Source organism: Hemicordylus capensis, chromosome 6 (assembly GCF_027244095.1).
Source record: "Hemicordylus capensis ecotype Gifberg chromosome 6, rHemCap1.1.pri, whole genome shotgun sequence".
Classification (NCBI taxonomy): domain Eukaryota; kingdom Metazoa; phylum Chordata; class Lepidosauria; order Squamata; family Cordylidae; genus Hemicordylus; species Hemicordylus capensis.
In genome coordinates this window covers 128,514,184-128,530,506 of record NC_069662.1, presented here as the reverse complement: position 1 = coordinate 128,530,506, position 16,323 = coordinate 128,514,184, and the positions used below count along the sequence as shown (strand labels likewise).

At 48.3% G+C, this 16,323-nt stretch overlaps 1 protein-coding gene across 2 annotated transcripts in view; it reads left to right on the top strand.

Moving 5' to 3' along the window:
- Window positions 1–3,726: 3,726 nt before the first annotated feature.
- NXPH1 (neurexophilin 1) overlaps window positions 3,727–16,323 on the top strand; it is a 277,176-nt gene continuing 264,579 nt past the window's right edge. The window contains exons 1-2 of one of the 2 annotated variants that reach the window (XM_053264760.1): window positions 3,727–3,867; window positions 4,509–4,670. In XM_053264760.1, the coding sequence (XP_053120735.1) occupies window positions 4,617–4,670 (54 nt within the window). In that variant the 5' untranslated portion in view covers window positions 3,727–3,867; window positions 4,509–4,616. Of the gene's footprint in view, window positions 3,872–4,508; window positions 4,671–16,323 lie in introns of both variants that reach the window. The other variant, XM_053264761.1, reaches the window with a different exon arrangement.

Genomic DNA, 16,323 nt, shown 5'->3' with positions numbered 1-16,323 from the left:
AAAGGTCCAATGATACATATCATTGCACTGTTCAAGAAGGAGGAAGTGTAAAAGATTGCAGGTGGTCACTACCCATATAGAGGTAAGTCCTTAAGGTAAGTCCTTTCTCTGCAAATAAAATGTCTGCTTGGTTTCTTTTCTGACCCACTGGCCTTTTCAAACCAATCACCGGAGACATCTATCATGGTTAAATGTTGATCTGATCATTTTGATTACTGTTTTGCAGACTGAAAGGTAATTTTCCAGTTTACAAGGAACTGCAATCTATCTGTTCTCTCAAGAGAAAAAGAGATACTTCTCCAAGGTGAATAAAAGCTCACCATTGTTTTGTATGGAAACAGACTTGTGCAGAGATCTGGATGGGAGACAATCTTTATTTCCAAAAAACGGCTTGGCTTGAAAAACATAAAGCAATTCATGGTTTCTCACAAGCTCAACCATTCAGGAGTTATTAATATTTTTGAGTTTCTCAAGGATTCTTTTTGGGGAAATTGTCATTTAAGTTGGAAATTTGAGCATGTCTCTGCCTGGGGGTGGAGGCATGTTCATTGCACATGTTTGTCCAATCCAGATCCACCCCTGTTTTGAAGTCGACTTATATTACACTTCTATTCCACTTCTATTGCACCTGCTCAAGAAATACACACTCAGAGTAATAAGTGTCCCAGAAAGATACTTTTATATTTAAAGTTAACACCACTGATCCTGCACTGCCTGTTATGACTGTTATCTGCTCTCCAGGGTATTAGGCTGAAAAATATTTCTATCTTTAGTCAGAAATGCTGGACTGAACATAGAATCTATACATGCCAAGCCTTTTGTTACAGAGCACCCCCATGATGAACATGAGGACCCATTGTGCAGATTGCACAAGCCACATTGTTTGGATTTAATGGTCATGTGAGGTGGTGTGGACAAACACAAGCTGATCCTCTTCCCAACAATCTGGATTGTGAAGATTAAAAAAGGGGAAAAGAAGCCAGAAAAGTGACCCAGTGAGTGAAAATGAGATCCATCTGAGAAAGAGATCTAAAAATTAAATGTTAGAAGTGCTAGATACTCAGATATTTTATTTTAGAAGGGGTGCAGGGACTTTGGATGCCCCACAATGGCAAGTACCAGCGAGATCTGCAACAAAACATTGCAATCCCCCCAACCTTAATACTCATATTTCTTATAGTTATATTTCTCTTGTATGAACCTGCCCAAGCATTACTTGGAGGGTACTTGGAGGGCTTCTTAAGTCTACTGAAGAATAGTAAGGTAAAGTGTGTGCTGTCAAGTTGATTTCGACTCCTGGCACCCACAGAGCCCTGTGGTTGTCTTTGGTAGAATACAGGAGGGATTTACCATTGCCTCCTCCCACGCAGTATGAGATGATGCCTTTCAGCATCTCCCTATATTGCTGCTGCCCAATATAGTACCAGCGAGGATTTGAACCAGCAACCTTCTGCTTATTTGTCAAGCATTTCCCTGCTGTGCCACTTAAGGTGGCAGTGCCTTGGCTAAGGGCCTTTGGGGTGCTGCTGCTGGAGTGATGCAATACTCTCCTCCTGGAGGCCCAAGTAGCCTCATCTTTAGCTGTTTCTGCCACCTGAAACAAACATTACTCTTTAAGCAGGCCTTTGGTGGCTGATTTGGGATGCTGTTGCTATATCTTTGTTTTAGGCTTTTGCCATTCATTGTTTGCTGTCCTTTTTCATTGTATCCCTTCAAATGGTTTTATTGTATTTTGTGTCATTTTTCTGTACACCACTTTGAGCATTACATACTGAAAAGTGGAATATACACACCAAATGAATACAGAGGCTCAAGCAAGTTAACCCCTTCCTCCCCAACAGGCACCTTCGACATTCCATGGCTTCTGGAGGCTACTGAGCATGCTCAGACCTTCTCAAGCTAATTCATTTTAAACCTGTTCTTGTAATATAGGGACGTATGTAATTCTGCCTGCCTAGGGTGTTCCCTGAGGCTGCAGAAGCTACTACCTGATTCTTTAGGTGGCTCTGTTCGGCATCCAAACTGACAGGCACTCACAATACTGTATATAATATAACTACCTACCCACCCCACCCCAGCACACTTAAAGCCATGCTTCTCTTTGAGCAAAAGGAGGGATCATTTCCGAGAGAACAAATATAGGGAATTCACACTTCAGATTATTATTTAGCATGGACGCATGGTTCTCTCTCTCCCTCCACCCCCGCCCCGATGAATGAGCCCTCAGCAACAGCACCCTGTTCTCAGTTCAGAATCTCTAACGCTCTGTAGAATTCCCACTGGGGACATAAATTTGTGCTAAAAATCTGTGGGGGGCGGCTGGAGGAGGAATCTCTCTTCAGCACTCGGACTGTAAGCTGTGAGTGTTATGGGGGGGCAACTTTATGGTATATGATCTTGAGTACATAGAGTCTCTTTGAACAACTTCTTTGCGTTGACAAATATGGAGGGGTGCATCTGAAAAGTATCGCCAAAGAGTAGCTCCCCACAACCCGTTCTTTTTCAGTAGATGCTCATGGTAGATGTGAAGACGGTAATCGTTACCGAGCCGAACAGCGGCGGGGTAATGATCCCGAATTAAGTATCCCGGAGAGCTTTTTTAGAAAATGTGTTTGAATAAGCTTGTTGCTCTCTCTCTCTCCAGACATGGAGAGGAACAGACGCTGTCGGCAGTAGCGATGGTGATTTTGGAACTCAAGTTCTTGAGTGCTCACCGCCTCCCCCCCCCCGCCCCGTAAAAAGGCAGCCCCTCCATCCTGGAAGAGCGCGCCAGCCCAGCCATCTCTTTTCCAGCCCCGTAACCCAACTTCTCTTATCTCGGGCGCCAGACTTCACGCCCCATTTCTCCCGCCATCTCGCAGCCCCTGCAGTCATCTCCAGGAAGGCATCAACGCAGCTTCCCTTTCAAGTGCTTTATTATTTGTGCGGGAGCCAAGGGCGACATCATTATTCATATTCATGGGCTATTAATTGCTACTGAAGAGGAAGAAGAGGAGGAGGAGGGTGGGGAGGAAGGAGGCAGGAAAGCGAAGGGCGGAGCGGACCGCGAGGCTGCTCTCTCCCGGGGCAAACGCCGTGCGGACGCTGGCCAGGGCGTCCCTGGCCCCGCCCCGCCGTCCTCTGCCAAGCGAGGCGTGTGGAGGTAGCCCCCTGGCGGCAGGGCAGCGCTCTGCAGCGTGCCCGGGGTGGGCTCTGATTCGCCACCCAGTCCGAGGCTGGGACGCTGCTGCTCAAGTCTCGCTGTTCCTTCTTCCTGTCTTTCTCCTCCTCGGAGCGGAGCTGACTCCCGGACAGCGCTCTGGGCTGCTCTCTCCGGCGCTTGCCTAGATCCCTCTCTCCCCCCTCCGCCCTCTTCCTCCTCCCTTCCCTTTCGCGCCCTCTCTTTTCTCCCCCTAAAGAGAGGATCGGCCGAGGTCTTTGCGGCTAGATGGTCTCGAAAGTTAAAGAGCAGCCACCGCCGGCCTCTCGCGGGCCAATAGGTCGTTTTTAATAGAGACAAATCGCTCGGAACGCCCGAGCTGGTCTCGCTGCTGCTGCTGCCGCCGCCGCCGCCTTTGCAGCCGCCGCCGCCGCCACTGCACAGAGCCACGCGCGGGCGGGCAGGCGGGCGGTCCGGGCAGCGGTCCGCTCGCCTCTCTCCCTCCTCTTGCAAGTTTCCTGCCATCGATCGTGACCGTCCCTCGGCGCCTCCCTTCCGCATGCTGGCTCCACGGCTGCACCTCTTTCCGCGGGACACCTCTGGCCAGACCATGGAGCAGCCGCGCCGGGGGCATCCTTCTTGCGTAGCCCTCGGACCTTCCGAGCCGATGTAGCTCTCTCGATGGACTATCGCCGACGATCCACGCCTGCTCTCGGACCCCAGATGCAGTAGGTAGCCCCGATTCTCGCTTTTTCTTCCGCGCGTTCTTTTGGGAAGGGATCGGGTGTGTCTGTGTCTGTGCGTGTGTGTAAGGTGGCTGGGAGAGGGCAGAGTTAGCCGGGCTTAGGGCGAGTTGAGGGAGACAGATTCAGGAGTGAGGCGTGCCGGAGTGGCGAATGGATCCGTGTGTGTGCATACACGAGAATCTGCGCCTGTAATTTGCCAACAGCTGTTTGCAAACCTTTGCCTAGAGCTTGATCCTTGATCTCGGGCTTGATCCGTGATCCCGGGCTAATCTCCTCCTCCCCCCCACCCTCCAACCGCCCCCCGCTTTCTGCGCGCCTGTCTCTGTGTGTATCTCTCTCTTTCCTACGCTGAGGGTCTGGGGTGGCGGTGCCGATCAACCGGCTGCTTTCAGTCCCCCATCCTCCTGACAGCAAATAGTCAGCGCTGGACCTAGGCAGATCCAGCTCTATCCAGCACCTCGCTTGCGCCGGAGTCGCTCCGCAGCTAGCCCGCTTGGCCCAACCGGTCCCCCCCCCCCCGCCCCGCCCTCTGCTCTGTAGATGGATTAACTCCGTGCGAATCTTCGAGTCGTTCCCTTTCTCCTCTTGCTGGTCATGGAGTCTATAATTTCATTTTTGTCTAGGCTGGCGCGAGCTCTCCTTGTTCAGTAAAGTAGATGTCAGGTGGATCTATGTTCCTGGAGGAACAAAGAGCAAGCCAAGGCAAAGCGGAGGAAGTTTGAGCTGGGAGAATGCAGCCTGTCTACTGGTACACCGTGCTTCTGTTGCAGCCTGCTCTTTACCTGGTAAGTTTCACCTGCCTCTTATTTACTTATTGTCGGTCTTTCTCCAACTGGGGTGGCCTTGGGTGCGGGGTGGTGGTGGTGGTGCAAGAACAGCAAGCAAAGGCCTCGATCCCCGGCCTCTTACTCGCAAGTAGCTCCATTGGCCCAAGTAGCACCCCTCAAGTGCCTTGAGACTTGCAGTTCAGCTCTTCGGCAACTTCAAGAGGCTGGACTTCGGCGTTCGTTTCTTCCTCCTCGCCTGTCTCCTTTTTCTAATGGGCAGTGCTGGTATCTGGGGATGGGAAAGGATGCCAGGTGAACTGGGCTGTCTACTGGGCAGAACTTAGCAGCCTCCCTGGTCCATGAGTCAAGGTGCGAGAGAGTGTCCGGGAGGGACAATGAAATTCCAGGATCTCTTGGAAAGTTTAAGCGGGGGTGGGGGGAGGGGGCGGTGTCAGGAGAGTAAGGTCTGGGAAACTTTTTCTTCCATTTTCTACTTGTGGGGTGTCGAAAGTTGCATTAGTTTGCGCCGGAGAAAGGACCGCACAGACAGATATCGGGCATGTAAAGAGCATTTAAAGAAGGGAAGGGGCTGGAACTCAAATCTCCCCATCTTCTATATGCCCTAGATTTATTTCAGGCAGCTGTAACTCCCTCCCCCACAACCCCCCACGACGGTGCTACCTTCATGCAGGATCAGAAACTTTCTCAATGTACACTTGAGAAACGCCCCCGACTCTTGGTGCCCTGGTGGTCTGTCCCTCAGGGTGCCTTTAGCAGTTCGTCGGGAGTACTGTAGTCTGGAGGGGAGTTCTTGGTTGCTTCAAGAAGTGTTGGCAATCCTTCCGGAGGAGGAGCGGGTGGGGTGTCACTATTACAATCCCTTGGGGGGGGCTCTTCCTTCCCAGAAAACTTGTGTAAACTCTTGGGGATAGACAAGACCTAGCGTTCTGTTCCCCCCACCCCAAAGTGCTTATGGCAAATCCCCTTGGAGCCGGAGGTGGATTCAACGCTATCTCCTTCCCCTCCCACCCGATTCCCCTACCTGGTTAAACAAGAACAACATACACAAACAGACCGATCTCTGTTTTCTAAGCAAGGGAATTGATAGTAATCAACGTTCAGGTTGAAAAAGTGGTCCCGTCTTAGGCCGGAGGGGGAAACAACAGAAATAAGCGCCTGTTTATGAATAGGTTAATGATCAGACAAGTGCAAACCTCGAGTCGATCCCCAAAAGCAAAGCTTTCTTTTCTGTTCTTTTGACCTGTAATTTGGCCTGTGGTGCCGGGGTTTCGCCGCTTGAGGGCGCTGCGCGCCAGTCTCAGCCCGGCTCAGGACACTTTGGGGGAAAGCAGGTGAACACAGGGGCAACCCTCCAGATGGGAATAAGCGCTCTTGGATGCCATCACCTGCTTGTGCCATCTTTCCTTACACATGGACAGCCGTCACGGCTTAGAAGTCAAAAAGTCTCGGAGAGTTAAAGTGAGCAGGAAGAAAAGAAAGATGAAAATCGGAACAAATGCTATCTCTTTTCGGCTTTGGGAATGAGGTGTGGATGCAAAATTAAAGGGGAAAGGGCCATCTAACATCCAGCTAGCAATGGCAACAACTCTGATGACATTTGGGGCGGCGATCCTGGAAGGCTTGGCTGACTACGGATCCTTGTAAGGGTCATTTCCCTCTTTTGGACCGCTTTTGTGGCGCCATGGCGCGCTTCTGATTTTTATAGGAGGTGGCAAGAACTCCAGAACACGTAATCTCTCCCATGCAGGCGCAAGATCAATAAGCGGCGTGAATTTCTCTCCCTCCCGCCCGCGCTGTGTTTGTTGGCACTTAAACTCTTTCCCACTCATTGCAACAACAGCGCGGGATTTATTCTAATGCGCGGCAGGCTGAAAACAAGCGCATTAATTCTCCTTTAATTGTAAACTGGGAGCATTTGAAAACCATTCAGTGTGCAAATTATGCTGATTCAATTACCGTTTAGTTACAGACTTCATTACCTGAATGCCTTTCTCTCTCCCCCCCCCATCCCATTTGGCAACTGGGGAAGGAGTGGGGGAGAAGGAGATTTCTCAAAACTGCAAAATATGATTCAGTACAACTGAAAATAAAACAGTTTAGGGCTGTTGTCAAGTAGGAAAAGACTTAATTCATAATGCCACAAGATTTCCCAGGCTAACCTAAGACTCATTTACAAATCAACATACTCGCTCATTTTTTTTCCTTAGTCGCTCAAACGTTTTCCCAGGGACCATCCAGTAATAAGTCTGATATTAGCACTGAACCATGAAGCTTTGATTAAAGCTTCATTGCAATGACACGAACCAGCAAGGTGTGACATTGTGCTGTCTGCCTTTTCTTATGTGGATGTACGGGTGGGTGGCAGGATCGAAACGTCTAAGGACTCGTAGGACCGAAACAAAGGAGTGGGGTGGGTGGCGGGCGGTGGGGGGCACAGGCGGTGTTCACTTAGAATTCAATTTCCAGAGTAAGCCACTTGGAACGTGTAAACAGAACCTAGACGGATCCGGATTTCAAGTCTGAGTGCTGAAGGTTCGGACAACGGGAAGATGTTGCAGGCGGTTTTGCGCTCAAACGCTCAATCGCAGAAGTCCTTAAGTCTGATTTCCAGCGTTCTCGACCTCTGTCAGCCTAATTGCCTGAAGCAAAGTAACCCTCTCTTCAGCAATCCCTGTTGAAGCCTTGTAAGGTGGAAAGCGGCTCTTCTTAGTAGGGACAGAAATCTGTGTCACTCCGCCTCCTTACAGGCAACTGACAGAGGTCACTGGTGATGCAAACAGAACTTAAACGGCCAGGAATTTCGGGTGAACTCTCTCTTTCCTTGTTATGTATTGAGTCAAATCAAAGAATACCTTTAGTGGATCTCCTCTTCTCTGCTGTGTTTTAAAGGGGGGTCCTTGGAAGGGCTCTGTTTGACACAGGCGCTTTCCCCACCTTTGGCCTACTCAGGAATCTCTCGATATCTGCTTGGAGATATAGAAGATATTTTGGGACTTAAAGATTTCTGGTGTCTTTACACGTCGGGGCCACGTAGGAACCCCAAACCGATTCAGAATAAATGGGATATTGCGACTGGTCCCCCTTTTAATCCGATTTATTTCAGTGTTATTTGAGGGTTATTATTTTTGCTCTGGTTTAAAATATGCCATAGAAATAATGCAGAAAAATTACAGTTGCCTATAGCTGGAATATGATTGAATTAAACGCACATACGCATGGGGTGGTGAAAGAGATGGCTGGCTGGAGCAACAGCAGAGCTTTGGAATAATTCCTAAACGGAAACCTAAGTCTGATGTCATTTTTTGGATATTTTCCAGTGAGCTCCCGGTGTGGACCATAATTTGTCTGTGATATATAATAGGAGACAGAAGGAGTTAGGTATTAAACACACGGATGTGTGATAATGTGATACTGTTTACTTATACAGATAATAGTTTAAGGTATAATAATGCAAAGAGATGGACACTTTTTCTTTAAAGACCACATATATACATCCACAAATATACATGTGACACACATATATTAGATATACATTCATACTTCTTGTACACGCATCCATACGTCTCTCTCTATAAAACACACACACGAGACATACTACTTGAAATAAAGTAAGATAAAGTGTTTGTGATCGAAGTACGCGACTGCTGATCTGCAGACCACTCCGGGGCCCGAGCCTATGCACATTTACTCCGAAGTAAGTTCCGTTGATTTCAATGGGGTTTACTCCAAGTCAAATGCGAAGGATCACAGGCACTACGGTTAGGCCGATATAGCGATCCTAAACTCAGAAGCAAATTCCTGTGAAAGGACTGGAAATGGACCTTTGAAATGTGTTCCGGATCGGTGCATTGGCTTCATTTATATTAACGACCTTAAATGGACGGGCAGGTTTGAAACATCTGTTGATCGGGTTGTTTGTCTGTGTTTGGGTGTTGTTGTTTTTTCGCCCGAGGCGGGGGTGGTGTGGGAAGCAAAAGCAAAGTGGAGGTCGTAGCTGGAAAGATTTTCCTCCACGACAGAGCCAGACACAGCGCTGGATCATCCATTTTGGCGCACACGCGCTACAGAAATCTCCCAGCTTTTAGGAACAGGCCAAAACCGGGTGAGTTCACAGCTCCTGGTGCAAACACTTGCCCGCTCTCTTCCAAAGGGCCAGAGTGACTTGTTCTCAGCGGCAGCAATTAAAGAAACACCCTGTTGACAGATGGCAGACATAATGCGGAAGAGTCGATGTTTCAGGAGGCTTGCGTGCAACTTTTTAATTCACCTGGAGAGGCAAGGGATAAGCAGGCTCCGGTTTTCCAGGTTGGGACGCGTACATTGTCGCTGCACTCGAGAGACGAGGTGGCTCAGGCAGCGGCTACAGACGCGGGGTTTGTCCTTTCCTTCCTGTTCGACGGTGCGATCATGTGAACAGCCCGACACGGGTCACCAGGAATTGTAGTCTGATGTCTGATCCTGTCAATTCATCCTTCGCTGACAAACACACACACCCCAAACTCGCTAGTGTTTCTTCTCTAGAGCGAATTGTTGACAGGGAGGCGAAAGGCCTCGGAAAGGAAAATTCCTTTGAGCTGTCCTTCCTTTTTCTTTGGGATCCAGTCTGCCGCTAGGGATGATGGGAATTGTAGTCCGATAACATGTGTTGACCCAAGTTGGAGAATCCTTTTAGGCAGATTACTTTCGGCCCTCGCATTTGGAGCAATATGGAAAGCAAATGAGACTTGCTTATATGTTTGTGGTGTGTGTGTTTGGGGGGGCGTGCTTGCCTCTTTTGATCACAACTGTTTTCAGTCTAAGCGCCTAGGACCCAACGAACTCACAACTCAGTCCATAAACTTCGCTGTCAGCCGGTGCTTAAATCCTAAGCCCCCTGCCCCGCTCAACATCGGGGTTTGGGTTTGTTTTTTTTAACGTTTAAATCCCTCTTTTTCCTCCGAGGAGCTCAGTTCGGTGTACATGGTAACGTTTATCCTCGCAACAACCCTGTGAGGTAGGTTAGGCTGAGAGATACATGACTGGCCCATTGACATCAGCGGCAGGTCGCGTCCGTACATACACCTTCTTGGAATTAAGCTCCACGGAATGCAGTGGAACATATTCTGCGTAAGTGCGTTTAGGATCGCAGCTTTGGCGCGCGCGCGCACACACCGCTTAGCAGTGAGGAATTGCTCCCGGAGACTTCAAGGCAACTTAAGTGACTTTCACTCGGGTGCTTGGATTGCAGGCGGGGTTGTCTTGATATGTCTTGACCTCTGATCCAGAATCAGAAACCGATGTAGGGAGGGCGAGGAAAGAGGTGTGCATTCCGAACCGGTGTAAGAAGCAAGGGTAAATGGGTGTGCATAGCTGCTGCAGACACTCGTCTGTTTCAAGTGGATGAAAATGCCATCCTTGGAAGTTACAGGTGTCTCTCTGTGTGTGCGTGGTGTGTGTGTGTGTGTGTGTGTGTGTGTGTGTGTGTGTGCTTATTTGCTGAATGCGACTCAGGATTCCAGATACCTTTTCTGTTGGGTCTATTGAAGATGGCCAAGCTCAAGCTGCTTGTCAATTTCAGTGCTTGAATGTCTCCCAAGTATTCCCAGTTCGTGCCTGTGTTAGTTGTGCTGTTGTCAAGACGTGAGGAAGGTTGCTGAGCAGAGGTTGCCCTAAGAACTGGGATGGGCTCTATTATCTGCTCCACAGCTACCGATCCTAGAACTGGTGGCGCTTTGTTTCGTGTCCCTCTATTCAACCCGGCCCCGGTGGCGCTAATGCCGGCATCGGGGCGGAATGGGGTCCCCTTTTCTTCCAGGCAAGGGCAGCCGCAGGGAAACCATCACTAGCCGGGCAGCATTGTCGTGCCCTAACCACCCTTTACAAGATTTGTCAAAGGACCTGTGTGTGTGCGTGCATGTGCGCTGGAAGCGTGCGGCTATTTCTCTAAAGCGATTTGCGGGGCCTGCAGGTGGAGAGGAGAGAGAGCAGAAACCAGCCGGGAGCGCTGGTGAGGTGTTGGAGAACTTAGGCACGCTGCAACTATTTATTTTCATTTCTTGTGGTTCGGAAGGAAACGCCGAGATCCGTCTTTTGAATTCCTCCCAGAAAATAAATCACTTCACCTCGGAAGACCCTCAGACTGAGCGGACTGTGCAGGCAGTGGCAACAGGCAGGCTGTGCCCATAGACAAGATTAGGCGTCTACACTTATGGATGTACTGGACACACAATCAATGGGGGTATATATACATACACGCATCTGCAACAAGTGCGCTCGCATGTATACCAGCTAATAGCAGCTATGGAGGTGCATACACACTGTAGCGTGTACTTTGTATTGATGGGATTATACACAATGCAGCCTTTCGGTATCTGTCAAATAATATGCATATTATAGTCTTAATGACAATCTATACTCCCATCAATCCCTCTGGGGGGTATCATCAGCTAAGATACAATGTATTTTCCTTTTTTTGGTCTATTATTTTATTTAGTCTTATATCTTAGCCCTATGACTTGTTCTATTCTACACAGAGCGGTTTATATTATAATACACAGTGAGATCGCCACAAAAAACCGCGTATGTCAATGCTCCGTTCGGCCCAGTCCCATAAGCGTTCTTGAGGAATGGCCCATTGCGTTGCGATGTCACTTACTCATACGTAAAACTACTTACAACGCAATCTCATGTATGTGTACACACATACACGCGATTAAATGCTATTGAAACTCGTGAGGACCAGAAATAACTCACGCTGATGTCAATAGAACTTAGTCCCCACTAAGTGCAAGGAATGTAGCCATGCAATCCGATCCTACGTATGCTTACCCCGAAGTAAGTCCCATTTTATTCGATAGGGCTTCCGCCCAGGCAGTGCGGACGTGTAGGACACGTCTGCATGGGTTTACTTGGAAGTAAGCCCCATTAAGTTCAGTGAGGCTTACTCCCAAGTAAGTGTGCCTGGCCTGTGCCTCTGTGTACACACACACACACACACACACACACACACACACACACACACACACACACTTATCACCACGAAGGAGGAAAAGGGTAGCCCTGCAAATACTGTGTGTTCATGATCGCCCTCCTCTCCCCCCACCCCAAATATGCACAAAGTCCGTGGAGGGTGGGAGAATATTCGCATGAGCAGAGTAGCTTTGCCTTGCAGTTCTGGGTTCCCGACTTGAATTCTTGTTCTCCTTCAGAGAAGCTAGTTAGGAATGTTGGAAGGCCGATTCCTCCTGGCTCCGACAATTTCTCCGCCTCTGGCTCATCAACCAAATCTTCCAAGCCAGAAGAAATAAGAAGTCCATTTAAACCCGTTAATAGCCTGCCTTGGATCTAAACCTCATCTTTACGTTAAAAAAAATTTTTTTTTTTAAAAAAATGTCAAAGCCACCTCATTTACCAGCGATGCCAGTCAGAGGCTAAGCCGTTTAGCCCACCCCTCGCTGGGAAGAGCCCATGTCTGCAGCGGGTCGGGCCCTGCCCCACCCTTTCCCTCTCCAAGCAGGCTCCTCCGTCCTTCTCTCCCCGCGCTTGTATTTTGGGAGACGACGCTCGCCTGGTGGTTTGCCAGCTAGTTTAGCTCACCCCGGGCTCTTGTAAGTCAGCATGGAAAGCGCACCCCCCCCCCGGTGCTTGCTTGGTAAATAGAGCTTTAGCCATTTTTTACACCGCAGATTGACATGTTGACGACTCCGCTCCAAGGGAGCCGCCTTTCGTCCCCCCCGCCCCGCACCTTTTGCAAAAGCTTGGCAAGCACTTCATCAAGGATAAAAAGGTTCTGCCGCGAGGATGTCACTCAATTTATTGTGAAAGTCGAATGAATTACGTTTAATGAAAGTGCTCCCCCGATGAATATTACCAGCCATTTCCGGAGCTGGCGCTGTCAGATTGATAGGAGGAAATGCCAGCTCGTCTCCCCAAAAGATCACCAGGCTCAATTACGGCGTGACACAGTTGCTGTTCTAGCCGGGCGTGGAGAAGGCCGGGGAGATCGAAGGATTCGCAGGGCTTTACATATGCAAGAAAATGCCTGGAGGAGCTGAGATTTCCTGCCCCCACTTCTTGCCCTGCCTATTGCCTGTGGCAGCTTCTGTTTTGCTGGTTCTGGGGGGTAGAGAAGAAAACCCGAACTGCCTGTGACGCGCGGACAAATCACCCGATCAATACGCCGGACTGGAACCAATTCTCCCCCCGCCCCGCAAAAGACACCCCCCACCACACACACACACACACACACACACACTTTCCTTGGAAACCAAGACACAGACGTGCAGGTTTCTGTTCACTAAGGCTCAGCCTGATGGCAACGCAGGCTCAGGGACAGAGATGAAAGGTCACCCTGTGTTGAGTGGAGTGGAGAAGCTGCTGCCCTCTCCCCACTGAAGAACCACAGCCGGTCCCCACACCTCTAGGAGTAAGGGGGATAGGCTTGCAGAGCAGAGGACCTGACTCCCTGACTTGACCTCTGATGCTCTAATCCAGGCCTGCTCAATTTAGCCCCCCCCCGCCGTTTTTGTACTACACCTCCCATAATGCCCAGCCACAATGGTCAATAGTGGGAGTTGTAGGCCAGCATCTGCAGGCGGCCGAAGTTGAGCAGCCCTGCTCTAATCCCTGCAGGTGGGGGGAAAGAGGGGGGGGATATATGGTGAGATATGTGTGTGTTTTCACACAAATAAACCTATGTGCACTTACCACAGTAAGCCCCACTGAGCATAGTAGGAGATGCTTCTGTCTAACATGCTTAGGAGAGAGATTCCTGCCTGCAACCTTGGAGAAGCCACTGCCAGTCTGTGAAGACAATCCTGAGCTAGATAGACCAAGGGTCTGACTCAGTATATGACAGCTTCCTATGTTCCTATGATTATGGTGTTAGGCTGCGAACCCTACCCAAGCCCACCTACTTGGAAGGGGATCCTGTTGCAAGTAACGGGGACTTACTGCCACCAAGTGGCACTCAGGCCCTAAATATGACTTGGGGCGCAACAACCCAAGCCCATGCATGTTTAACCCCGCCCCTCTTTTATCTTGTTCTGGGGGGCCTCCTCCCAATTAAGGGTGCATAGGATAGTAGCCTAAGATTGCAATCCGATCATGCACGCTGATTTGGGAGTAACGCCCATTGAAATAAGTGGGACTTGCTTCTGAGGAATCATAGAGACGCTCGGGCTGTCTATCCTTTTAGGATGGGTCACTCAGACACCCTTGATTTGTTTGAGTAGATCTGGATTAGACCCATTGTGTTTAGAGCGCCGTGTAAATGTATGTGGGGTCGAGTTTACCGTTCCATTGCACTCTGTGGAACCTGGCACCTGCATGCTTAAACCGCTTTCTTGAATAAGACCGCTTGCTCCTTACTCCAAAGCAAATTCTTCCATTTATCCATTCAACTCCAGTACTTCAGTTTATTGGAACGATGGATGAGGCAAAATGTTTCAGAATGTGGAGGAGAGAGGGGCAGGAGTAACACGACATTTAAAGTCCTTTCCAAAAAGTTTCTTTAACTCCGAGAGACATGACAGCGTGTGCAACAGTTGCATGCACCTAATTTTGACTCAGGATAATCAACCCAGCTGTGACTCTAAAGGAAGCCTCAAACTACTTTCTTTGGGAAACAGTCGCGTTCACTTTGATGGGATTAGGACTGCTTCGTTCCGCTAAGAAGGTTCACAATTGCTCTCTCTTGGGGATTATAGTCTTGGGAGACCAGCAAGTTCCTCCATCCTGAACTCTTGCATTTGAAAATAAGGCTGCAATGCTATACATACTTGAGAGTAAGTCCCATTAAAGTCAAATGGACTTACTTTGAGTAAACATTCATAGGATTGGGCTTCAGATCTCTTAAAAGGTATGCAGTTAAATTGGAAATTAAGTTCCCTTTTGCCTGATGGAGTTTACATCCAAGTAGGTGCCAACTGAGTTGCCGTTTTCGATGTCAATGAGGCAACTCTCCGATAAGTGCGTTTAGAATTAGAGCCTTCCTAAGCATACAAAGACCCTGATCTCGTTAGAACTTAATTTCCAGGTAATTCTAAGCACGATTACCTGCTGCTTTAACTTGGAAATAAGTTCTATTGAAATCTATAGAACTTGCTTCTAACTACACACGAGACCCAGCATGTGCTTAAAGAATTTGATCTGAGGTTTCTGCTTTTACTGGTTTATGGCTCTGGTTGAAAAACACCACCACCACCAAACTCACCTAACGTAATAATAACATGTCTTCCCGTCAGGAAATTGCTGCTGCTGATATATCCAATGCATTAGTAGTTTAGGGAGACTCCTGCCTGCAATCTTGAGAAGCCGCTGCCAGTCTTTGTAGACAATACTGAGCTAGATGGTCCAGTGGTCTGACTCGGTATATGGCAGCTTCCTATATTCCTAGAGTGATATTCCAAGTATAACGTTTGAATTTCTAATGATTAAGATTCAGCAAGACCTCCATGTAGCATGCAAACGCCCCAACTTTAAAGCCATTTACTAAAAATAAATTGGACCTATTGGACCAAAATTCCTATTGGACCAAATAAAAATAAAAATTCCTATTGGACCAAAGGGACTTCCAAAGTTTTGTGACTGTCATAATTGCGTGTTACTCGACAACATATTCCAATGACTCAGTCGTTGGAGCCTTAAGCAAGTGTACTTAGGATGTTCCCCCCACAAAACCACTCTTGCTTTGGGTCACATCATCAGAAAGGCCTCAATTTTAGTATTACTATACTGAATAGTAGGGATTGGCGATACCAATATCCTCAGTGACAGAACTTCAGAGAAGCGATTCCTTTTTCTGTCTCAGGCCTCTGTTGGTTCACAAAACCTTAAATGAGACAGAAAAGGTTGTCCATCTTACACCTAATTAGACCGTAGGCTTCGCGTTTTAAGAGTGTTATCTCCTCTACCTCCAGTTCCCTTTCCCTAAAGGGGCTGACAGAGCTCAACCCACTTAACAGTGCTACCAGAACTCCAAACCTAACACCATGTAAACTAGTCTTAACCAGGTGGTAGAGTGCAGAAAGGAGGGTAAGTGAGAATGCTCTGTAAATTGCAGTTCTCTGTTGGAGATAGGGCACCTGACGACAGAACCCAGGAGCCAATGAAAGTGCTTAAACAGAACATAACTCTCAAAAACTCCTATTATTAGAGAGATCAGCTAAACAGCTACAGCTGCCCATTTCTGGTCTTTCCCATGTCTTATTTTTCTAGTCTTGACTGGAAATGAAAAACTGCCTTCTCTAATCTGAGATTTAAGTACAATTCTGTTCGTTCTTCTTCATCATCTTAAAAAACAAACCCCTCTAACATAGGGATGAACCAATCCCGTTTTTCAGACCAGTGAAGAGTATCTGTTGAGATAGTCTTTTTTTTTTTTTTTTAAATAATGATATCAGGCTTACCATGGTACCTACTAACAGAAATCTCCCGAGAAACCTTTCCAGTAAAACTGAACTTAGATGATTGTCGGGAGCGAAATATATCTGTATGAGTTCTCAGCTATTCTCAGTGAGAACACCTTGTCCACAAAGAAACGCCTGCTTTTTGATGCTCCAGTTTGGTAGTCTTCGGTAGGTTTCCAGGCAAAGGCAATTTGCTTAAGAGATAGCTTTATTCAGCATCACTTCAAAGAGATACAAAATCGCTATCTCACTTGTAGGCAAAC